The sequence below is a fragment of the Ranitomeya variabilis genome, chromosome 1 (genome assembly GCF_051348905.1).
Source record: "Ranitomeya variabilis isolate aRanVar5 chromosome 1, aRanVar5.hap1, whole genome shotgun sequence".
NCBI classification, from domain to species: domain Eukaryota; kingdom Metazoa; phylum Chordata; class Amphibia; order Anura; family Dendrobatidae; genus Ranitomeya; species Ranitomeya variabilis.
Window position 1 is genome coordinate 1,136,575,923 of NC_135232.1, and position 25,944 is coordinate 1,136,601,866.

A 25,944-nucleotide genomic window follows, 5' to 3' on the forward strand; every position below is an offset into this window, starting at 1 on the left:
ACGTCAATGGCTGCCATAATTGTCTTTTATTGGGTAGAACCCCTGAAGAACATGGTGAGGCAAAGTCACTAATGGTTATTGAATGGCATTTATCACTTAGGGTTTCATCAAAGGTATCCAGAGAACATCTGGCCAATTTCCAGATGGTCCTTTTGGTTAAGTAGAAGGACTTTTAGGACTACTTTTTTTTTTCTTTTGCCTACAAGAATTTTGATAAGGTTACAGGGCACAGATAATAGTCCGTACGTCCTATGTTGCGTAGATGATTTCCATTTTTATTTACTTTTTGTCCAGAAAAGTTTAGCAATTTTCCATTGTCATAACGCTGAAATAATTTGGCTAATCTTCAGAAGGTCAGATAATGACCTTCATATGTCCGGGCACCATAAGCCTAGTACAGTGTTTTTTCCTTTTTAATCGAAAGTTCTCCAACTTCTGGCATCCAGTTCTGACCCCCAACCACTGTAATTATGGTGTGGTCAAGTGTTACAATATAGGTACCAATCACTCCAAATGATTTGGCTGTTGTTTGAAGGATCAGACACTGACTTTGATATTTCTGGATACCATAAGACTGTCTGTATTGTTTGCGCTTTGAAATTAGTTCTCCAACTCATGGTGCCCAATTGTGATCCCAAGCACTACAAGCTTATCGGTGATATTTGCCCTTTGTAATTAGACTTCTATAAGTTTTGACCTAACTGTTGTCCCAACTATGACTCGAATGGCCTGGTCAACTGGTAGTATGTAGGTACCCATGACTCTCAAATGAGCTAGCTGACTTTAGAAGGATCGCACAACTGCCTCCATATTTTTTTTGTCTCCAATGTTTGGCTTTGTTTTACTTAATTAGTTTTAATGCTGTTTGCAGTGGCACTAAAGGTTTTAGGTCGTACTTTTTAAGAGGTGTAGAAACTGCGTACGACTTTCCGAGTGGAGAGCAGAGTCTTGTTCTGGAAGACTTGGCACGCCAATGCTTTACATGGACAATTGTATAATACTTTCTTCTTCGTGTTGGTGCTACAGAGAAACCTGATTGATGGTGGTCAAGCAGTGGATCACCTATTTATTTCCTTATAGATCCTTCTCAGAAGACCTTGTCCATACAAGACCACACGTTTTAGAAATGGTCTATTTGTCTCGAGAAAAGCATTTTTTAGGGTGATGCCCCAGTTCATAGTTTGCATGCTGTACCCAGGGGTACACCAGTTTGCCCAGTTGGGACTTCTGTGCGTTTGCTTATAGTTACCTGTTTTGTTAGGTGATGGTATGTCTGTCTGTACCCATGACTGTGGAGGCACCGGGATGGGTGGAGATGTTGAGCCACCGTATGGAGCCAGTCATCTTCTTGGTGTACACGAGCGAGTGTTCTCTGACTTGGTCTACCTCGTTATTCGCCTTCAGGACTTCATGTGTTTCCAGCTTGGAAACATCCGGGGAATGTGTGTTTTGTTTTTGTTTTTGGGGGGCACAGCCTCTGATCAGTAATCCTGGAATAAATGTCTGCTGGTGGCTTTATTACAAGCCTCAGAGCATGTGAATTTAATAAGCCTATCCCTGTACAGGGTCCGATCTCGCAGGAATGCAGCCGGCTTCTACAAGGGATTTGCTGTTTCCTCCCGTTGTTTGGGCTTCATCTCCTGTCTGGAGATATTACTCTTATGAATGACGTTCTGCTCAGGATAGAGCCTTCTTTATTTTTTGCATTGGAAAAAATAGTTGGGCAAAAAACACTTTTCCGACCCATCATCCTTGGTTCAGTAAAGTTCAATTAATTGTGTCTCTGGGTAACATCCAATGTAATTGCCACATTTCATGGGTCCCCTTTCTCAGGGCCTCGAAAAGAAAAATTAAGGGTAAAATTTTATTTCATTTTTTCCTGATTAAAATGTCAGATTTGTTGAGTCAGAGAATTGGCTCCTTATCAAACCAGCCATTAGCGGAGAGTGGGATCTTCCTGGGGTTTCTGATATTTATCTGTATTTTATTTTCCCGAGCTTTTGCTGATGATTGGACTTTTTTATTTTCCAGTTGTTGAGTTATGGATTTATTACAATACAATCCTCCATTATCCTTCTCCTGTGTCTGAGCTCGGTCCTTTTGTACCTAAAGTTGGGTGTCGAAAGAGATCTGATGCCATAACTGTAAATGGTGGGCGGTGATGTCATAGCTTTCTTTTTAAATAGGTCGTCATAGGTGATGTCATAACTTATTGGCAGCTCGGTAGGAGTTTGGCATTACTGTCAGGTAAACAAATGATTTTCAGTAATGCCCTGGATCGGCGGAGGGGGTGCCCTGGATCGGGGAGGGGGTGCCCTGGATCGTCGGAGGGGAGGTCATGGATTCTTATTATATAGTCACAAGGAAGCCATGTTAATGTCCTAAGAGTAATAAACCATGACATGACATCGGTGACATCATGGCTTACTACTTATGTATAGAGGAGCGCGGTGACATAGCTCACTACTAATGTATAGAGGAGCGTGGTGACATCATAGCTTACTACTAATGTATAGAGGAGCGTGGTGACATCATAGCTCACTACTAATGTATAGAGGAGCGTGGTGACATCATAGCTCACTACTAATGTATAGAGGAGCGTGGTGACATAGCTTACTACTAATGTATAGAGGAGCGTGGTGACGTAGCTTACTACTAATGTATAGAGGAGCGCGGTGACATCATAGCTTACTACTAATGTATAGAGGAGCGTGGTGACATCATAGCTTACTACTAATGTATAGAGGAGCGTGGTGACATCATAGCTCACTACTAATGTATAGAGGAGCGTGGTGACATCATAGCTCACTACTAATGTATAGAGGAGCATGGTAACATCGTAGCTTACTACTAATGTATAGAGGAGCGCGGTGACATCATAGCTTACTACTAATGTATAGAGGAGCGTGGTGATATCGTAGCTCACTACTAATGTATAGAGGAGCGTGGTGACATCATAGCTTATTACTAATGTATAGAGGAGCATGGTAACATCGTAGCTTACTACTAATGTATAGAGGAGCGCGGTGACATCGTAGCTTACTACTAATGTATAGAGGAGCGTGGTGACATCATAGCTAAATGTTAATGTTTTGAGTGTTTTTGCAGAGCTTCATACCGAAGTTAGTCAACCCTGGTGTGTCGATGTAGGGGTGTTCGGGGGGCATTTATAGGGGAGCGGATAGACCCCTGCCATTCTGACCCATTGTGACAGCATGCATAGATCTCGCCATGTTGAGTCCTTTGCCCTTGGTGACAGTAGCTCGTGCCGGCTGTGTAATGACGCCATGTTTCTTGATATGTTACCTTGTATTTTTGGTGACTCGCTTATCCTTTTGTCTTCTCGATTTACTATGACTGTATTTACTTTTTGGCGAACAGCATCCGTCCCTTGGAACAGATTTTGTAGGAGGCCATTAAGGGATGTTTGCTTCTTTCGGTTTTCCAACGATTGGCTTGTGGTGAAGGCTTTGGACGTATAGAGCAGTTTTAAGAAATCTTGCCCAGTGTTGGTCATGGAAATGAGACATGGTCTTGTGTCAGAATTGACCGACACCCCCCCCCCCCCCCCTTCCCCTTGTTTCATTAGTACTCGGCCGTGCATTTCTCGAACTCTGACTCTTGAGCTGGCTGTGGACTTCACACATGAACTGGTCTTCAAATCGATGACCAACGGGTCATAAAATGGAGTTGTTTGTTTTTGTTTTTTTGTTTTTTTTTACATCATCCAAAAAATGAATTCAGATACTTCAGTTTTCCTTATTTTGGTAACTTGACGTTGATGGTCTTGGATGGTTCTCTAAATTCACAATCGGTGGCCCTTGTTGCATAGAGGTCTCCTTGAATTAAGAACATGGGCACCTTTGCCACCCTTTGATTTGTAAGTGACGGGTCTATCCATATGTGGCTCCTTTCATAGTGGGAAAAAATGGACCACCACCTGGTAGCGTCTGAGTCGGCAACCATGAGCGTGTGGTGGACATCTCTGCAGATAACGCAATGGTCATTGACCTCTTGTATGGAACATCACTGTCCATGCGGGGAGGTGGAAACCTTTACCCCATGCGCCTAGAAATCTACCGCCAGTCCGCCACCTACCAAACAATCACATGGTTAAATAGCATCAAATATCATCCAGTGACCTATAGATCACTCATTTTACCAAACATCTGACGACGTGGAGATCTTGGTGGAGAGATCAACCACCGGGATAAAGGGGCCCAGTCTCGCGGGCGAGTGGAGTGCCCCCTTTGGCTGTACTGGTATTGCAGATACTGACTAATCGGTTCGTCAAACACCCATTCAACAAGACTGAGCCCAGGATGTGAACATTTCTTAATTCTGCTTTTCCTTCTTTCCGCAGAGAGCCCCCCGGCAGCGATGTCCAGGAATGGATACTTCTTTGAAGAGGGCACTCAATCTTCAGTCTATGGTGAGAACATTTTTGATATCTTTTTGATTTGACTAGTACGAATACTAAACTTATCCTGTGCTACACCTCCGGAGCTTCGCTCTGAATTCTGCTGCCTCGGATCTGTCTAGTTCTGTACGGACAGGCGCACCCTCTCAGCATGTAGGAAAGTTGTTTCATTTGTGTTCCCCAATCCCCTCCGGTAACTTTCTGCCGAGGATGTCTGTTCGGATGAATGGAGACGTCAGATGCAGAGGCTTTTGAAGTCGACTTCAGCAGTTTTTTCCCAGTGCGCTAATTGTAAATAAATGCATTGACTTTCACCAGATCCATCAAAAGAGCGTAGATCAAAGCCTGCGACCGCCCATCTTATGAGGCACATTAAACACTGAGAAATTAAATTTGTGCCGCCACATTACATGTCTGTTGTGAGTGACGTCCTTGGAGCATCTGAGATGTCCGGGGCCTCACGTCCAGGATCAAGTGAGAGCGTCACCGGCCTCCAATATAGACATGTAGTCATGCCGCTCTGATCACCACCCAGCCTGGCCTGGACGTGTGGCAAAGCCCAGCTCCCTAGGACCTCCTCACTAACCAGACGGGATGTCTGTGCCCCCTTGTCTTTAATTGCTTCCATCCTGCAACTTCAGGTTCTTAAATGGGCTGTCTAGGTCCCTGATATTGATGGTCTACAGGTCACTGGGGGGGGTTGACACACTGCACAATCACAGATCAGCACTCGGCACAATCACAGATCAGCACTCGGCACCATCACCGATCAGCTCCAGATGTAAATTGTGTACTTGGCCCCATGGTTGTCATTGCCTGCACTGCAGCTCCGCTCCTTTAAAGGTAATGGTAGCTGAGCTACGGCCACTACATAGGTGTATGGAGCCGGTTTCGGAGACTTAAGGGGCGCTATGAGTGTGAGATGGCCACTGATCTGATGTTGCAATCCCCCCCTTACACATGCACACTTGTTTGGAGCAGGCGTGCTTGTGTTCTTAAGTGGAGATGGCAGAAAGCTGCTGCCAGACGCCTCTGCTGGTGGCTCATCCTCTTGTAGGACAGAAGGGATTTTAGCACTAACCTTTCTGTCTCCACTAGAATCAGAAGAACCCCATAAACACATAAGATGGCTGGTCCATTATGCTGAAATCTGCTAGATCCATGCAGACTTGCTCCAATGTGCACCTTTAGTATCATCTGATATTCAAAGAGGAGCCTAAAACAAGTCTGTGGTATGGAGAGGCAGTGCACTGTAAAGCAGACATGTCTGTCGGACATACATTCACGTAATGGTCTCCCCGTCAATAAATTGATGGTTAGAGCAATGCAAGGCACAAAGGGGTATGAATTTTTAGGGCGCAGTACAATTTAGGTGCACTCCTAGTGTGAACAGCCCCAGATTAGTGACTTTCATAAACAAAAGCGCTCATAAGGGACCCTAACATCCCCCCACTGCCCGAGAGGGCACAACTTTCCATCAAGTCTGAACTGCAGGTTGCGGGATTCCAGAACTTTGCGGCTGCCCTGGAGCGAGATCTGGCACTTTAACCCAGTAACCCAGCGCATCACTAATGATGCTATGAAAAGAGCACTATAGGGCTGAAGTAGCGCAAGGGGCATTGTCCATGGAGAGTTGTGGGATCACGATCCTGCAGCCTGAATGTTCAAGGTCCTATTGGGGGGGACTTTAGGAACCTTGGTGCTTTTTTTTTTTTTTTTTTTATAAAAATCAACAATATGGGGCTGCCAGATCTTTAATTAAACAAGAAGGACATGCCCAAATTGGTGATGGCTTCTCTTTTTTAAGAAAAATATGTCTTAAAGGGTTACGGTCATCTAAATTTTTATTTCAGAAGTCAATAGTGCACATGAAAATAAGCAGCTTTGTAATATATCTTCTCAGAGAAATCTGCTTATTTCTCCTCCTGGATTGAGCTTTCACTTTCAGTTCAGGGGGTGAAATCTTTATTCAGTGAAGACAGATTGTTACTGAGATTCTTATCCTTTAAGGAGAGGGGAGGGTGGAAATGTAGGAGGAGCTTTGCTCCTAGCTCCTCCTCCTCTACTATCCCCTCTCCTTAGAGGATAATAATCTCGGTGACAATCTGTCTTCACTGAATAAAGATTTTACCCCTGAACTGAAAGTGAAAGTTCAATCCAGGAGGAGACAGAAGCAGATTTCTCTGATGAGATATATTACAAAGTTGATTATTTTAATGTGTACTATTGATTTCTGAAATAAAAATTATAACAACGGTTACTCTTTAAATTTATTTTTCTTGAAAATCTTTCATTTGAGATGACCAGCTTTAAAAAAAGATAATACTCCTTTAAGAATCCTGGTAATTTCACTATGCTGTGACCGTTGCTCTTCGTGGCCATAGTGATGTCACTCCTGTGTGCCCGTCCTCTTCTCCCCGGACTATTGTACTTACAAGGCCTCATTATGCCTTTTGCATTATGGCTGTTTCCCGTGTTCGCTTTCTCCAGCGTCTCGCAGCTCGAGGAGCCTCCGGCTGTTAGCAAAGCTTTTAAGACGACAGCCTTAAATTTTTTTTTTAGATTATTAAATGGACCAAAGGGCATTTCCGTAATTAATTGCTGTGAAAAACTGTGTAAGCTTTGGGATGCACGCGGGTGCGGCTGGCTTGGCTCCTGTCCTGCCATAGACAAAAACAATGACTACTCCTGCCGTGTACTACCTTCACAGTGAAGGTGGGGCCGCTCCTCATCATCTCCCAATCTATTCTTAGCTTAATGTATGCAAAGTCCTCTTTGAAGCGTCCCAGACTAATTTGTTCTCTCCATTGTCTCTGTGCTTAAAGGGATAGTAACTAGTGTTGAGCGAATGTGCTCTGATAGTGTTGGCACATGAGCATGCTCAGATAACACCTAATCAGAGCATGTTGGCTCATCGCTACTAGTGACTTATCTAGGATGAGAATTTTCTGGATTACTTTTAAAAGTGGGACAACGGTCTCCATAACTAATTTTTGGTTTCAAGGTGGGTCATCCTGAGAATATAGAATATATAGAAATGCCTCTGTAGACCGCTTTTCCCGGCCACTCGTTGGTGGTTTTGGTGTCCCAAAGTGGCCTAAGATTATTTTCGAAGAGTAGATTTGGTGTGAGCGTCTCTCCTTTTTGATGTGTTGCCACTGGGCACCTGTGACCAAGACATCATTGGGGAAGAGGGGATAGAGGTCAATGTTCTCCTGTACAAAACTCGGTATGAAGCCCTCCTGGCGTTGGTGCACATCATGGCACCTGCCCATCTTGGAATAGCTCAACAGTTGGATCGATCACTGCCTTCTTCACTTCACATGCCCCGTCTTTGGTTGTTCCTTGTTTGCTGTGGTTGGGATTCCATAACGGGTGGGGAAAGTGTCACCCCTTAGAGGGGATGCCTCCTCCTATTTCACATTTTTATACAAATTGGGTTGCTCAAAATCGGGAATGGAAATGTGCTGCAAGTTGGCCATCCATTGGTGGAATCCGGACAGTGGAGTCTGAGTCGGTGTCGTGGAAGTTGAGGAGTCGGTGGTTTGGCTTACTGACTCCACAGTCCTGGGTGGAATAATTATATTCTTTGGCACAGCAGCTAAAATGTGTTTTCTCATACAGTCCCAATCCTGGGGGGCCCCTATGCACAATAGATAGCTGCAGACCAAACTGTTAGCCAAAAGCCGTCTGCCAGAATTCATCCATACACAAGTGCTTCGATGATCTCTAGAAAAGAGCGACTCCTCGGCTTATGTTTCTGAGATCAAAAGAATCAACATTCTGAAATCAAGAAGCCCCCATACATAGTCTACGATCAGAGTCCACCAGTATGCGGAATCTGCAGTTTTGTAGACTCTTTTTTTTCCATCTCCAGAAAAGATTATCTCTAAATACTAAGGCTTGTTTTCATTAGCCAATCATTATTAATTAATGGGAAAAATGACCAAGAAAACCCATGCAAGGTGAAGAACGTTCAAAGTCCATGTAGATGTTGCCTCTGCTTGGACTCAAACTCTAATTCAGCCACAATGCAATAAGTCAACCTTTCAGGTCATTATGCCACCATTGATCCATTGAGTCTTTCCACATGTTCTGAATGGGAAAAGGGGAGAACCTCTGCTGGACCCATTTTTGGCAGGAGCTTATTGAGAACAAAAGCACTGGTGATTGAAGTCCAGCATTCCCGATACATCTGTTAGGGTGAAGCCTCCATACTTATAGGACTGATGACAAGTCCTCCCTAAATCACCGGAAGTATCCTCATTGAGCATGTGATGGGACGGGTGGAGATCATAAGATGCAGTGAACCCAAACTAAGAGGGTTGACAATTTTGAGATTTGCGAATGGATTCCTCATCAACTATTAGCACAGGGATAGACTGACAGCCAGAACTGCAGCTTCTTTTTGCCTTTTTTTTTAGTTAAACCCCTTTGGCAATGAAGGTGAGAAGATGTGTGACGGACTTGGCGCAATTTCAATTCTCAGTCCGGTTCCCAATCCTCCTTTACTATCCTGTGGCTGCAGCAGGAGCCTCCCCCCACTGCCCTGTTTGGCTAAGGCAGAAGATCTAGAAAAACTTGTTGATCTGACCAGTAGGTGAAGATGGATCGGGAGATTAACCCTCGTGTTCTGTGTTCTTGGCCGAGCTCCTGATTTTCTGCGCTCTCTTCTGTGCTCATGGGGCTGCGGGTGAATCCTTACGGTGGGTGATGGGTGATATGTTCTTCTGCTCTTATCAATGTCTCCTCATTTTGTTGGAGATGTGCGATCTCCATCACTTCTGAATCTCTCGCTATGTTCTTACAGAGGAGGACAGTCAGCATTTCTGTATTTCAGCTCTATGACCTGTCAGGGCTCACAGAAATATCACTCTGCCATCTTGTTAGGTGCACAACTAAAGGGAAAAAAAGTCCAACTCAAATTGCGCTGAAGCGGTGGCTCGTGGTCCTTGGCATCTTGTCGGGAGCGGTCGTGCTTGCCAGGCCTTGCGTTCGCATTTATATTTTGGGTGACTTTTTTTTTTTTTTTATGAAGGGACAGGAATTTACAGGATCGACACAACCAATGTAATTTCTCTGGTTGGGACATCTTTGCAATATAAGATTTTCCAGACCATTGGAGGGCAGCCACCTGGATCAGTGGTTTCTCTACAGCTTATTGAATCGGTTGGCAATTTACCCTCCAATGGTATTTTTATTTATTTATTTTTTTTCTGTGGAAAAAATCCCTTGTTCTCCAGGATCCAATCCATGTCTCATGACGAATTATTTCTTCTCCTAAGTGTGATTCTTTACCTGGGGTAGTGGACGAGATGGCGGTTGTCTACACTCCATGGTTTTAGGTGGCCGTACTTATTAATGAACCCTATGAATAAGCCGATTGACCATCTAATGTGTACAGTGGTGTCCACCAGCGACATCTGGAAAAAGGAGGATGGGGCAGTTAGATTTCCTCATGTGACATCCTTTCATGGGAGATGAGCCGCCCTAAGATCGATGGCTATGGAGATGGCAGGAATATGTGTCGGGACAACTACCTAAAGCTGGATGGACCTTAGACTAATGGCAGCCGGACCTGCCGCTATCAGGAGACTCAGCTAAAGTCTACTTTGTATGGGGCACTGCTCCTAATAGCCAGTTTCCTACTCCACACTGATGAGGGGCAATTACCCCGAAACAGCTGTCTGTGGATGGATACCATGTTTTGGCATAGGTGGTTTTCCTTTATTGGATGCTGCCCTTCCCGTGGTTGTTCCTTCCCAGTGAAAGGCCTGGCTATTCATTGCTTGCGTTGAGAAACACGTGATGGTGTCTCCGCGGCTTTTCTACGTACTTTGTATGGGGGTCTGCCAACTCTCGCTTGAAACATGAGGTTGGGTGAAAAAGGATCAGTCATGTCTTATTTTAGACTGCTGATAGTTTTGATCAGAAAATGTTGAGCGGTCCTACGTGTGGGAGAATCTGGTGAATTATTGGCCCAATCATGTACCGTGAATGGGGCCACTAAGTTTTTCGTGTTCGTTTTGCAGGTAAGGTAACATTCATCATAAGACTTGACCAAACAGACGGTGGAGAAAACCATCTGATAGATGTTTTTCCTTCTTAGTGGTCCTGAGGAGCTGCTCCGTCCCGGAGGCGTGTTATCGGCCTTACAGCTGTTTGTGCTCTTTCTTTTCTCATTCCATAAATTCCTCAGTGGCTTTCCTTTTTTTTTTTTCCTTCTTCCCTAATGCTGTGTTCAAAGCGGTCAGGAACAATGCCTCCCGCAGGTGACAGCTCGGCAACCCTGAACCCTGCCACCAGCCATAGTCCTGTTACTGCAGACTCTCCATTACTCCGTATGGATGAAATCTCAAGCACAAGAAGTGTTATTTAGGAAAAGACTATGACTTGTGCACAATGCCAGGCGGAAGCACACGTGGGGTAAAGCCACCGCCAGTTGACCTTAGAAGTGGAAGGTCTTTGTGGTTAGAAGCCTGGCAATAAAAATAGAACTTTCCATCCCAAATTCGGACACCGATGATATGGTTTCAGGCACGTTGGCTTCCTGACTTTTTGAAGACCAGCTAACGTTTAAAGACCACCTTCTTCAATGTTTAATGGTACATAAGTCGTTTTTAAGGGCCTTAGTCGAGTCCATGGAAATTCCTTCATATCAAAAGCTTTTTCTCTTCTTTAGCACCTTTACATTATGTCGGGTAGGCCTTTCCATTCCGGGTTGCAACGGCTTCTCTTCCGGGAGATGGGTTTCTACACACCTGGAAGTGACGCTCTGGGGTCGGACCCAACTGTGTAATTATCGTTGCAGTACTTCATTTCTCCTGTAGTGGCCGCTATAGGGAAAATGTATATCTGGCTGCAGACGATCACCGTGATTAGAGGGATTGTGGCTGCCGTCATGGACTTAATTAACAAATAATAAAATGGTGGCATTTTTCTGAGCAGAATTGCCTGCGTTTCACGCTCTGAGCCTGCAGCTGGCGATTCCTCCTACGCTGTGACTTTTGTACTTCCTGAGCACCTCCAGAGTGCTCGCGTCTGTCTAGTCTCTTCGCGACGGTTTGGGCCGTGTTTGCCCGCTCGTTGTCATTTGCATTAATTATGCAGCCGCTCCTTTGATGGCCGCATTCATTAGGCGACACGATGTGTTCTGCAAATAAGGGTCTGATGGCTGAACGTATGAATGCCTCGGGCGGATGAGGAGCAGCGCGACACTGCACTCGCCTAATATATTGATTATGGGGTCGTCAATGGGGGATTCTGCAGCGAGACAGACGCAGCCTCAAAAAGGAGGCAAGATTAGGGGGGCACAGGTCCGATAATAGTATTATATATGGAATTATATATCCATGTTTACCATTTACTTTGATATTCTGACAATTACGGACTTGGTATAGTGCCCCCTGGTGTTCACGGTGAGTATCACATACACGTTCTCCGTTATTTAAACAGCCAAGCTAAGAAAAAACCCATTAGTAAGTAAGTACTATTTGTTTTCAGTTATCCAAACTCCCATGGTACAATTAATATTTAATTACCTGCAGGGAACCATATTTATTGCTGCCAGAGGGGGAAGGAGACTGACTACCATGTTTACAACAAGGGTTGAAGACTGAGGTTATGTGTACAACTACTCTAGTGAGAAGGAGACAAACTGGATCTTGTACTAAGGGGGGGAAGAAGACTGATTACAAATTTTACAAGGTGCTTTATTTAGGACTAGTCGAAAGGGAATGAACCTCACGAGTGACAGAACTATAAATGCAGCTGGTGAACGTGGTGGAAAGTGACTTGGGAATAAATTTACAACTGCCAGAGAGAATGACACTGACTGGGAACTGTATTACTGCCACCAGAAAGGGGGTGGAGATCTTGACCGTTGACTATATTTAAAACTAAATGGATAGAAGACTGACTAGAGTCTATTTACAGCTACCCGAGAGGAACGGAACCGGAGTGGGATACATTTACAACTGGGAGGGGTGGGGGTGGGCTGACAACTTAAAGAGGCTATATATACACCTTGGGAGGGACAGTAGTGTCTGATTTGAAAATGTATGTATAGATGCCAGAGGGGGGAGGAGACTGATTTTTGGGATATAATTTACAGCTACTACAGGGTGCAGGAGACTGAATTTGGGGATGTCTTTACTGCTGACAGAGGAGGAAGGAGGCTGATTCAGGAATATATATACACCACTGCCAGAGGAGGAGGATACTGACTGGGGAATGTATTCACAGCTGCCAGAGGGGGAGGAGACTGAAATGATTGTTTTTTTTGTTAAATGTTTGTAAAAATATGTAAAATAAGAGAATCTCTTTAACAAGTTAGTTGAATGGTAGCGGCTTAGGATGGCCCCGTTCACTCTGTTTTTGGGATGTCGTCCAGTACGTAAAGTGACTTGGAAATATCTGTAGAGTTCATGTTGTAACAGCAGGGACATAGGGGTTAAAGACGCTCTTAGTCTCTCTGGCCAGCGGCCATATATACAAACAATATGAAGGGAAGAAACAATGGACTTGAGTGCGGTTGTGTAGAAGCCGAGCGTTGCGTCACCCCAGCTCTGTGGTGTTTTGCCTGCGCTGCCTCCTCCTCGTATACGGCCAGCACTCGGTGCTCACTCATATACTCAGACGTGCACTCTCCCTAGTACCCTCCAGGGCATTTCACAATGGCCGCTGTGTTGTGGCAGTTACCAAATGGCTGTTTTGTTTCACCTCTATGTGATTTTTGGCAATTAATGCCGAAGAATGTTCCTGATTACCCACTTTATTAAATACGGTTTCCTGCTATAAATTAACACTTTTGATCCTGGATTTTTTTCATTCATGGCACAGAAATAGTGCGGAGATTATACCTCTATATTGTCCAGAAAATAGAATAACGTAAAATACAACATAAGAGCATCAGAAATGTATCGTAACAGGTACAGTATTATGTGATCTATACGTATAATATGGAACGTATAGGAATAGGGAACATGGTGTCACTATAAAAGTACATAGCGTGACAGTGACATCGTACAGCGTAGGGTGTGTAGTGTGAGATCGGACACTGTAATCCTCTAATTGAAAAAATAAAAAAAAGTAATAAGCAAAAAAACAAAAACTAATTTAAAGGGGTTGAAAAAAAAATTACCTTTTCTTTTAGTTTTGTTTAATCTAGAAAGTTTTAGTGCTTGCTAATACAATTTAGTTTAACAAAAATGCCCCGATCACCAGGGATTCGGCATCGGCCCCCGATCACCAGGGATTCGGCATCGGCCCCCGATCACCAGGGATTCGGCATCGGCCCCCCGATCACCAGGGATTCGGCATCGGCCCCCGATCACCAGGCCACTGCCTACTTATGTTCTCATTTCCTGTAACAGCGCGTCATTAGTTGTATTTGAAGGGAGCTGGCTGACGGGCTCAATTCCTAAGCAAAGTCAGCCCCCTTATGTATCAGGGTCCATAGATGTACAGAAGGGGGCTAGCCGAGTGCTCATCACTTTTAGGCTCAGAATATTAATAGAGAAATGAATATTTGACCAGTCTTTTTTTATTATGGTCAGTGCATATGCAGACCTATAAGCAGTTGGCCAGCCCCCTTCTCTATCAGGGCCAGTGCATATGCTGAGAAATGAGTGCTCGGTAAGACCCTTTCTCTAGTGCTTATCTCTTTCTATGCACTGGCCCTGAGAGAAGGGGACTGTCCGAGTACTCATTTCTCCCATCAGGGCCCGTGCATAGAAACATAAGGGAGCTTGCCGAGCATTCATTTGTCTTTTCACTGGATCTGAGAAGGGGGCTGGCTGAGAGCTATGCACTGTCCCTGATGGAGAAATGAGCGCTCGGCCAGCCCCCTTCTTTATCTGGGCCAATGCATAGACTGAGAAGAGAGCGCTCGGCCAGCCCCCTACTATATCCGGGCCAATGCATAGACTGAGAAGAGAGCGCTCGGCCAGCCCCCTACTATATCCGGGCCAATGTATAGACTGAGAAGAGAGCAGGCATCTGTTACTGAGGAACTCTCAAAAGAAACCCTGTCCTGTGTTAAATCAAAGCTGGAGATGTTGCTGCTGTTCCCCAGGCCTGGTGCTGATCTCCTGGTTGTGGACAGCCCCCTTTAGCCTAGGACAGCCCCCTTTAGCCTATAGCTCTCATAATTTGACATGTCTTGATGTTTAATAAGTAAATTTGCCATCCCGCATGTTCCTGATGCTGCTCCAGGATTTCCCCTCTCATCTCTGTTTTGTGTTTTCAGCAGGTTACCATAAGTGCGAAACAGATGACAATGGCGAAACCAAAGAGGAAGAAGGTGGAGGAGGAGAGGAGCTGTTCGATACTGTCCAATCCTCCATTGTGTCTGGAGAGAGTATCCGTTTTTTCGTGAATGTTAATCTAGAAGGACAGCAGAATGCTACAGGTGGGTGCTGGTCTTAGCTGCTGTGCAAAAATGGGGACTGAAGTGTAATCCCAAAATATACTAGTCTGGTACCCAAGTCAAGTGGTTTTGTGCCATATCATGTTCTCCTGTGTGTATGTAGCACATGTTTAGAAGCATCAAGATATAGCACATTAGAGAGCTGCAGTGAGCAGTGTGTCTGTGAATCCAGCACTGTAGTGATATGTTCTAAAATGCTGCCGTATGGAGGATGTTAAACAGTACTCAGCAGTGTAGCTGTGAATTCATGATTTAACATGTACCAGAAATCTGCTGCATGGAGGTTATGAAACAGCTGTAATAAGCTGTGCAGCTGTGAATTCAGCACTGTAGGGAGACGGTTATGTCCTAAAATGCTGCTTTACGTAAGATCTTAGACAACAGTGCTGAGCAGTTTAGCTGTGAATTCATAATTTGTGTCAGATGAAACATCTGCATGTAGGATATGGAACAGCAGTACTAAGCAGTGTACCTGTGAGTTCATTATTTAACATGTACTTGAAATCTGCTGCATTGAGGATATGAAGCCTTACTGAGCAGTGTAGCTGTGAATCCAGAGCTGGGATGAAATAAAACACGTTCTAGAACTTTGCAGAATGGAAGACATTATAAAGGATACTTGGTAATGTATCTGTGAATCCAGCTCTAGGTTACAATAAAACACCCCCTCTGAGCACTCAGACACCTGTAAGAAGTGCACGGTTCCTGCCTGTGAGCGTGCTCAGCCTGGAGTATGGATTCATTAGAAAACATGGGCTGCAAAGTGGAGAAAGCAGCAGATGTCTCTGATGAGAGATAATAAAAAGTCATTGATTTAGCCGATGTTTTCTGTGACGGCGGCGGCTGTTTCCGTGCCTGGATGTTGCCTGTTGCGGTGCTGAGGCGGTAATATTCGGCAGATACGCTGGCGTTATATAACTGCCCCATTGTACCTGCAGGCGGGTTGTCAGCATCACACGGGGACCGGCCATTATTTCCCATTACCCAGAGCAGACAGGAAGTCCTGCCATTACATAAGCTCCTACTGTAGGGAGGGGACTGCACCTCCATAATGTCCTGGGGGGGGGGGGGGGACGGGACGGGACGCAGTATCAGGGAGCAACGTAATAGTAAAAATGTAATATCTAGCCAAAGTTGTTCATGCCTCTCTGGGACCCTACCAGCGAGACCCGGCCCCTACACAATGTCCGCAGGTGGCACCGGATATATAGCACTGGGAGGAATAATGGGGACGTGGGCTCCAGAATACAAAGAAGAGCGCAGATCGTGTCCCCGAAAAGAAAGCGACGTGTCAGTACCTCACGAATAATTCACAATCCGAGAGAACAGAGTATTCCTGCACAAGTGAGTCATCAGAAATCATGAAAAATTCATTACATCACTGATCCTGAGTTGCATCCTGTATTATACTCTAGAGCTGCACTCACTATTCTGCTGGTGCAGTCACTGTGTACATACATTACATTACTGATCCTGAGTTACATCCTGTATTATACTCCAGAGCTGTACTCACTATTCTGCTGGTGCAGTCACTGTGTACATACATTACATTACTGATCCTGAGTTACATCCTGTATTATACCCCAGAGCTGTACTCACTATTCTGCTGGTGCAGTCACGGTGTACATACATTACATTACTGATCCTGAGTTACATCCTGTATTATACCCCAGAGCTGCACTCACTATTCTGCTGGTGCAGTCACTGCGTACATACATTACATTACTGATCCTGAGATACATCCTGTATTATACTCCAGAGCTGCACTCACTGTTCTGCTGGTGCGGTCAGTGTACACTATTAGTCCTGCACATTGGAGGTGGAGCGCTGCTCCCCCCATGGTTCCTGAGCGCTCTGGGCTCCTCGGCGGTGCCGTCTTGCTGGCATTTCCTCGTGTTTACCCCTGGCGCTCCTCTCTGGCATAAATAATGCAGTATTTTCTGTGGAGTCGGTGGCGGTGCCAGATGGAGCGCGCACACTGGCACAGACAGCTGATAGTATGAGGCAGAGCCACTAATCAGATCCCCGCTCCCCGTGTGTCGGGGCTGAGGGTGAGCGCTGCATGATGCCGCAGCTCATTAAGCCTATATGTGAGGGACTGTGCAGGCGGACGCTGCGTGCTGTAGGCTGCTGATGCCAATGAGGCTTTTTAAAGGGGCAGTGATCCTTAAGTTCAGACACGTTGTTACTCGCACACACGAGGCTTCACTTCTAAACTCGGTGGAAACTGGTTGTCAAATTGTTTTCTAGTCCCACATCAGTACCAGGGCCAACAACTGTCCCAACCCTCCCTGCCCTAGACCAGCAGGAAATGTGCTGCTATCCTTTCACTGCACCCCTAGACTACCAGGGAATATGAAGCTATCCTTTCACTGCACCCGTAGACCACCAGGGAATATGAAGCTATCCTTTCACTGCGCCTGTAGACCACCGAGGAATTTTCAATGCTACCCTCGCTGCTGTACACTGCCAGGGAACTTGCAACTAATTCTTTCAGCCCTCCCCTGCCCTAGACCAGCAGGGATTTTACATGTAACTTTGCTCTAACTCACCAGAACCCCTGTTTCTGGGACCCGGTGACTCCCCTATATACAGCCAGGGCTGGAGCGTCTGACTCCGGGGAGAGCGGTGTTCAGCGGTCTGGAGCGGAGCCCATAATAGTGCCGCTTCCTCACAGTAATGCCGCCCCTTGTTTGTGACCAAGCTGCACAATGCCGAGCGGCCTCACCCCCTGTAACTTCTGCTCGGGGGTCTGGCTCAGTATGGCTTCCTGTCCTGATGGCGGTGGTGGCTGCTCTTTGACACCCCTGCTCAGTGATGGAGGCAGAAGCTGACACTCCCCGTTCCATGATTGTTGTCTGATATTTGCATCCAGAGAATGCAGTGATCGGGCAGTTGTTGGCTGCGTGGCGCGGGATGCGGCTGCGCTGTTCAGGATGCCTCAACATTCAGCACTTAGCTCATTTCTGCTCTAGATCGTTACAGGTTGTGTTAAACTCCTGAGCTGCATTCATAATTCTGCAAATTTCAAAGTTAAATCCTCCCAGCATCCCTTACTTGTTCAATAATTTCCTTTCCGTATTTGCATTGTTCCCATTAATATCCAGATAGATGGCCGCAGAAAAGCTAAGTACCAGCGTTCTATCAGAGCCCTGGAGCGGTGGGTCTTTGACCGGAGACGTTGAGGTGGTCCCACTATCGCTCAGGGATCATCCTCTGTGGTGTCCTCTACACTGGACTTTCCCCTCTGCAGTTTTGATGTTTTGACTTTTGATGGATGTGATTAATGTTCTACGTTTCCTTTTATTTTTCTCTAGAAGACGAGGGCAATGGCTGCGTACTGCTGCACACGTCACGAAAAGTAAGTGCACCCTTAAGTAATCCTAGCCCTCCAGTCAATACTAATATGTTTCTGCTGTGCCCACTCCTTCCTGTTAGTAGTCGGGCAGGTCCATAAGGTCCTGTTTACTTGCAGGATGATAGGAGTGTTTTGACGTTTTCCGGGCTGTTATGTTGTGTGTCACTTTATCCTATAATAGAGAGGGAGATGGCCCCTACAGCCCAGCGAAGCAGGTCCCTGGCCTGGCAGGAGACTCCTTCCTCCCTCTGGTGACCTAATGAACCAGAGCCTGCCTTGTTGTCTTGTTGATGTTAGAGTCAGAGGTTTCCGCGCCACACGCTGTCTAGAGTTAGGTTTTATGACTTCAGTTGTTTTGTTCCTCTCGTTACCGTCCCTCGTAGACGTGATCTTCAGAATGTGGAATTCATCTTAATTAAACCCATCTCTTTGTACCAAGCAGATCGAGGCAGCACAGCCCTGCGGCTACACTCAGTCCCCCGAATAAATACTGGCAACCGCCAAAAGACGCTTCTCCTTTTATTAAATTATCTGGTGGTTTAGATCTCGCTGCACTTCTCATTTATAAACAAGTCTGAGATGCCGGGCGCCGTCAGAGGCATCAAGAAGGCTGACCATAGATGCAATCACTAACCGGCCCTCGCCCAACATCGTTGTATCTAGGGTGACCTGACCAACGGAAATTGGTCACGTCTTCAGATTTTCAGGACCTACTAACCATCCATGCTCCTTTACAATCCTGGCCTAGAAGTAACCTCAACTAATTACCGCTATATAGTAATTCTGAGAAGCTTCAATCCGGATGTCTGATTTGTGCCAAGAAAACGATTTCTCTACTCGTTCCAAACAAATGGGCTTTTGAGAGTTTTCAACAGGCTCATTATCATCAGCGGCAGGATTATAATAACTGATAACTTTTTACACAGAAGATAACACAGCATTAATCATTCACAATAGTCGATATCACAGCTCACATCCTCCTCCTGTACAATGACTGATAACACCTCTATATACAGTAGATAACACAGGATCCACCATTCACAATAGGTGATATCACAGCTCACCTCCCTTCATAATGCCCTTTCCACACGCTCCTTAGATGCTTCAGTACAAAAAGGGGTGGAGTCTACGCATTGCTGCTAAGATTAATGTGTTTACTGAAACAACTAGAAGTTTGAGCCTAAAAAGCCCCAGTGATTAGTTAAGAATTGCAGTATTGGGTGGTTGGATGAGGATTGGGGATATGGGCCGGGGTTGTCTTCATGGGACAACCTCTATAATTGATGGCCGCCTCCCACTTTAGAGGTCTCCAGTGCAGATAGTGACTGGTTTCCAGTTACTTTCCTCATTGCCTCGTCACTTCTGCTCTTAAAGTGATGATCTGTTTTCAGTTCCTGTTTTTATTTAATTATTTTATTTTTTTTTCTTCCAGTACCTAAAGTTAAAAAATTTTGAAGAAGAGGTGAGGGCTCATCGAGACCTGGACGGTTTCCTTGCCAAAGCCAGCATTATCCTGGACGAGACGGCGACCTCCCTGGATGACGTCTTGCGGGAAATGCTCAGGCACTATGTGGAAGAACCTGAGAACATCGATCCGAGCTGTAACTTTGAGAAAATAATGGGTACATTATTCACAGACGCTGGCTCTCCAAGGGAAGGGAATGGTACGTAAGGGTCTCGTTATGCGGGCATGTTGTCTTAGGCCGGCGTCACACTAGCGAGTTTTACGGACGTATGAGCGCAGAAAATACATCCGTAAAAAATACGCATTACACACGGCCCAATGATTCTCTATGTCCCAGCTCCTATCAGCCGTATTTTACGGATCCGTATTATACGGTCTTCTACAGCCGTAGAAAATCGCAGCATGCTGCGTTTGTCACCGTATTGCGCAAAAAAATCGCCAATGAAAGTCTATGGGGGCGAGAAAAATATGGATTACACACGGACCAGCAGTGTGAATTGTGAGAAATACGCAGCAGTGTTCTATAGAAAAGCCGGTAATTCAATTGCCGGCTTTTCATTTCTCCTTCACAAACCCAACAGGATATGAGACATGATTACATACAGTAAACCATCTCATATCCCCTTTTTTTTTGCATATTCCACACTACTAATGTGGAATGTGTGGGCTCCTGCGCAATTTTCTCCGCCAGAGTGGTAAAGCCAGTGACTGAGGGCAGATATTAATAGCCAGGAGATTGGCCCCCCCTGGCTACAAACATCTGCCCCCAGCCACCCCAGAAAAGGCACATCTGGAACATGCGCCTATTCTGGCACTTGGCCACTCTCTTCCCACTCCCGTGTAGCGGTGGGATATGGGGTAATGAAGGGTTAATGTCATCTTGCTATTGTAAGGTGACATTATGCCAGATTAATAATGGAGAGGCGTCAATTATGACACCTATCCATTATTAATCCAATAGTACGAAATGGTTACGAAAACACACACACATTATTTAAAAGTATTTTAATGAAATAAAGACACAGGGTGTTGTAATATTTTATTATACTGGTAATCCACCTGAAGACCCTCGTTCTGTAACAAAGGAAAAATAAAAAAAACAACAATATCTCATACCTTCCGACGCTCAGGTCAAGTCCCACGAAGTAAATCCATCTGAAGGGGTTAAATCATTTTACAGCCAGGAGCTTTGCTAAAGCAGTGCTCGTGCCTGTAAAACCCCCGGGAATGAATGGATTGCAGGGGAATGACCTGTAGTTACCTTGAGTTGCGGTGAGGCGCCCCCTGCTGGATGTTCTCATGAACTGGAGCCTTGGAAAAGTTCCCACGCTCGAGTTCATATGAGGACATCCAGCAGAGGGCGCATCACCGCGACTCAAGGTAACTGCAGGTCACCCCGCTTTCCATTCATTCCCCGGGGGTTTTACAGGCACGAGCACTGCTTTAGCAGAGCTCCTGGCTGTAAAATGATTTAACCCCTTCAGATGGATTTACTTCGTGGGACTTGATCTGAGCGACAGAAGGTATGAGATATTGTTTTTTTTATTTTTCCTTTGTTACAGAACGAGGGTCTTCAGGTGGATTACCAGTATAATAAAATATTACAACACCCTGTGTCTTTATTTCATTAAAATACTTTTAAATATTGTGTGTGTGTTTTCTTAACCATTTCGTACTATTGGATTAATAATGGATAGGTGTCATAATTGCCGCCTCTCCATTATTAATCTGGCTTAATGTCTCACCTTACAATAGCAAGGTGACATTAACCCTTCATTACCCCATATCCCACCGCTACACGGGAGTGGGAAGAGAGTGGCCAAGTGCCAGAATAGGCGCATCTTCCAGATGTGCCTTTTCTGGGGTGGCTGGGGGCAGATGTTTGTAGCCAGGGGGGGCCAATAACCATGGACCCTCTCTAGGCTATTAATATCTGCCCTCAGTCACTGGCTTTACCACTCTGGTGGAGAAAATTTGCGCGGGAGCTCACGCCAATTTTTCCGCCATTTAACCCTTTATTTTACAAGCTACAGCGCCCAAATTTTGCACATACACACTACTAACATTAGTAGTGTGGAATATGCAAAAAAAAAAGGGGGATATGAGATGGTTTACTGTATGTAATCATGTCTCATATCATGTCGGGTTTGGGAAGGAGAAATGAAAAGTCGGCAATTGAATTACCGGCTTTTCACATATCTTGCGGTGAATTAAATATAAATACAGTGTGTATGTGTGTGTGTGTGTGTATGTATGTATGTATGTATGTTTTAACGAACATTTGAGCACATAAATCCATATGTCGGTTTTGCAAGCCTGCGAGAAAATATCGCAGTACGGATTTCATACGGAGGATGCCATGCGCAAAATATGCTGACACACCCTGCCTACGGATGACATACGGATCACTATTTTGGGAACATTTCTGCGTATTACGGCCGCAATAAACGGACCGTATTTACATACGCTGAGTGTGACGCCGGCCTTACTGTGTTACCCCCCACTCCTTATTATTAAGTAGTGATAGATGGTGGATAATCCCCGGACTCCTAGGCACATCACATACAGGGCTTCCCATGCCCGAACTCCATGTTTACACCAACCTCAAAGGACCTCCGCATCAGACTAATCTCTGGTTAACTCAACGTTTTCTGCGGGACTGGCCGGCCTCGTAGTGTTTATGGCACGCTTACCCCACAAATATCAGAGGAGAGAAAGATTGGACATGCCGAACTACAATGCCCCGTCCCTTTTCCAGAGCCCCAGGAGCATGCATCTGTCTGCCATCTTATTGAATACTCATGCATGCTCGGACATGCTGAGTGCAGGCCCCGGGACGATGAGATGGTCCCCTGCGCAGGCACCCGGACGGTGAGAGGGTCCCCTGCACAGGCACCCGGACGGTGAGAGGGTCCCCTGCGCAGGCACCCGGACGGTGAGAGGGTCCCCTGCGCAGGCCCCTGGGTGCTGCTGACATTTGTACATGGGCTTGTGCTGCCGAGTAGGGTTCGTGCACACTGCAGGCTCCCTGTAGGCCGCTATCACAGGCTCCGAGTCATCTAGCTGCCGCCGATCTCACTTTTTCACGTGGCGGTGCAGTATGTAATACACATCTGTAAGCCGTATGTTATACAAGGGAGCCGTTCTTATAGCATTGCCCAGGGTGCCCTTTTGGTGCCGAGCTGTCTGGGATGGTTATATCTGTGCCCCTGACTTGCATTTCTTCTGACACATTGCACAATATGGCTGTACAATGGGCAGATAGAACAATCTGCTTCTCATGCACTTTTTTTTTCTCCTGATTACAACATATTTGGAAGGCGAGCGAGAGGCGGTAATAATAAACTTGCCCAATTCCCGTGTTTACTCCTTGTAATGGCACCAGGAGGCAACGCTCGGTGCGGCTGATGGGCCGTAGGATCAAATGCCAATTGGCCTCTTGTTTTCCTCCCTCTTGAATATTTGTTAGGTGACTCATTGGCCCTAGAGACTCGGATCTAATTCCTTCCAGCTCCGGCTGAGGTGAAGCAGCTGTTGCAGTTTGTCTGACTAGGCAATAACCTTATTGACATAGGAAAGGAAGCACGTGCCTCCACTGTATGGCTGCCGGGGAGTGCGAGCATGTGCGTCCGCTGTATGGCTGCCAGGAAGTGTGAGCATGTGCCTCCGCTGTATGGCTGCCGGGGAGTGTGAGCATGTGCCTCCGCTGTATGGCTGCCGGGGAGTGTGAGCATGTGCCTCCACTGTATGGCTGCCGGGGAGTGTGAGCATGTGCCTCCGCTGTATGGCTGCCGGGGAGTGTGAGCATGTGCCACCTCCGCTGTATGGCTGCCGGGGAGTGTGAGCATGTGCCGCCTCCGCTGTATGGCTGCCGGGGAGTGTGAGCATGTGCCTCCGCTGTATGGCTGCCGGGGAGTGTGAGCATGTGCCTCCGCTGTATGGCTGCTGGGGAGTGTGAGCATGTGCCTCCGCTGTATGGCTGCCGGGGAGTGCGAGCATGTGCCTCCGCTGTATGGCTGCCGGGGAGTGTGAGCATGTGCCTCCGCTGTATGGCTGCCGGGGAGTGTGAGCATGTGCCTCCGCTGTATGGCTGCCGGGGAGTGTGAGCATGTGCCTCCGCTGTATGGCTGCCGGGGAGTGTGAGCATGTGCCTCCGCTGTATGGCTGCCGGGGAGTGTGAGCACGTGCCTCCGCTGTATGGCTGCCGGGGAGTGTGAGCATGTGCCTCCGCTGTATGGCTGCCGGGGAGTGTGAGCATGTGCCTCCGCTGTATGGCTGCCGGGGAGTGTGAGCACGTGCCGCCTCCACTGTATGGCTGCTGGGGAGTGTGAGCATGTGCCGCCTCCACTGTATGGCTGCTGGGGAGTGTGAGCATGTGCCGCCTCCACTGTATGGCTGCCGGGGAGTGCGAGCATGTGCCTCCACTGTATGGCTGCCGGGGAGTGTGAGCATGTGCCTCCACTGTATGGCTGCCGGGGAGTGCGAGCATGTGCCTCCACTGTATGGCTGCCGGGGAGTGTGAGCATGTGCCTCCACTGTATGGCTGCCGGGGAGTGTGAGCACGTGCCTCCGCTGTATGGCTGCCGGGGAGTGTGAGCATGTGCCGCCTCCGCTGTATGGCTGCCGGGGAGTGTGAGCATGTGCCTCGGCTGTATAGCTGCTGGGGAGTGTGAGCATGTGCCTCGGCTGTATGGCTGCTGGGGAGTGTGAGCATGTGCCGCCTCCACTGTATGGCTGCCGGGGAGTGCGAGCATGTGCCTCCGCTGTATGGCTGCCGGGGAGTGCGAGCATGTGCCTCCGCTGTATGGCTGCCGGGGAGTGTGAGCATGTGCCGCCTCCGCTGTATGGCTGCCGGGGAGTACGAGGATGTGCTGCCTCCGCTGTATGGCTGCCGGGGAGTGCGAGCATGTGCCGGCTCCACTGTATGGCTGCCGGGGAGTACGAGCATGTGCTGCCTCCGCTGTATGGCTGCCGGGGAGTGTGAGCATGTGCCGGCTCCACTGTATGGCTGCCGGGGAGTACGAGCATGTGCCGCCTCCGCTGTATGGCTGCCGGGGAGTGTGAGCATGTGCCGCCTCCGCTGTATGGCTGCCGGGGAGTACGAGCATGTGCCGCCTCCGCTGTATGGCTGCCGGGGAGTGTGAGCATGTGCCACCTCCACTGTATGGCTGCCGGGGAGTGCCAGCATTGTGCAGCTTTTCTTCGGCATTGGTCCTAACAATGGTTTTTGCCAACAAGTTGTTTTGTGTTTTTATAACATCAGTTTTTGAAACTGAAAAAAAAAAAAAGCAAAATACTTCCAAAGACGTTTGGGCATCTTTAGTGTCATCCCAGTAACTTCGACTGTAAAAATACAAAGTGTCTTCTAAAGCTTGAAGGACAAACCGGCGGTCGCTTTCCCTGATCGATAAGCCATGTTTATTAATTAACTGGATAACTCCTTTTAAAATCAGTTTCGCAACTAAATGGGAAGCTTTCTGTTTTCTTTGATTTCTGAAAGCGGCACAAAGGTATTCACAAGTCAGAACCAAGCTTGACGTCTGCGTTACTGAGGAAATCCTATTGTGCCCGCATTCTCCACCAAATACGGAGGTTTCTCGTGTGGTGCTGCTAGAAGCAAATGCTATGGAGGCTGTATCGTAAATTGCTTTTAATTAAGGACTCCTGATAGGACTTAGATGTTTGGGGCAGAACGTTGGCTCAGTGGTTAGCACTGTCGCCTTGCAACGATGGGGTCCTGGGTTCAAAAACCACAAAGGATGACATCTGCGAGAAGTTTGTATGTTCTCCCCATGTTTCTTCAGGTCTCCTCCCACACAAAGAGATAGTGATGATGATCTTCCCTACACTTCCAGAACCCTATATCTCTCCATTTTATTTATTTTTTATTCATTTTTAATTTAACAAACCCCTTCTTGCTTTTTTTGGCTCCTTTTGGTGCCCCGTGTTAGATGATTACATGGTCTCTCACTGGCGCGGCCTCGTGTCATTATCTTCTTGTAAATTTAGATTGCAAGAATAAAAATATCGCCTGCAGCCATTGAAACGTTTCCAGTCCCTCTTTACTCTGCGCGTTTCACGCATCTTTATTTCAACAACTGCAGAAATCTTGTATTTTGTGGATTTTCCAACTTCGATGTTTCGACACTTACTCCCCCCCCCCCCCCCCCCCTCCTGCTGCTGAAGAGTTGTGGCCTGAGCGAGCGATGGAAATGGTTACATAAATCCCATCCAAAAACATTACATAATACAAGTTGTGTCCTCCTCACAAT

General features: G+C 46.7%; 1 protein-coding gene across 10 annotated transcripts in view; it reads left to right on the forward strand.

The window, feature by feature from the left end:
- SLC4A11 (solute carrier family 4 member 11) overlaps positions 1-25,944 on the forward strand; it is a 285,187-nt gene that overhangs the window by 220,479 nt on the left and 38,764 nt on the right. For 7 of the 10 annotated variants that reach the window (XM_077280311.1, XM_077280316.1, XM_077280318.1 and 4 more), the window contains exons 2-5: positions 4,364-4,432; positions 14,670-14,831; positions 18,167-18,210; positions 19,640-19,871. In XM_077280311.1, the coding sequence (XP_077136426.1) occupies positions 4,364-4,432; positions 14,670-14,831; positions 18,167-18,210; positions 19,640-19,871 (507 nt within the window). The remainder of the gene's footprint in view (positions 1-4,363; positions 4,433-14,669; positions 14,832-18,166; positions 18,211-19,639; positions 19,872-25,944) is intronic. The other 3 variants (XM_077280312.1, XM_077280315.1, XM_077280313.1) reach the window with 2 other exon arrangements.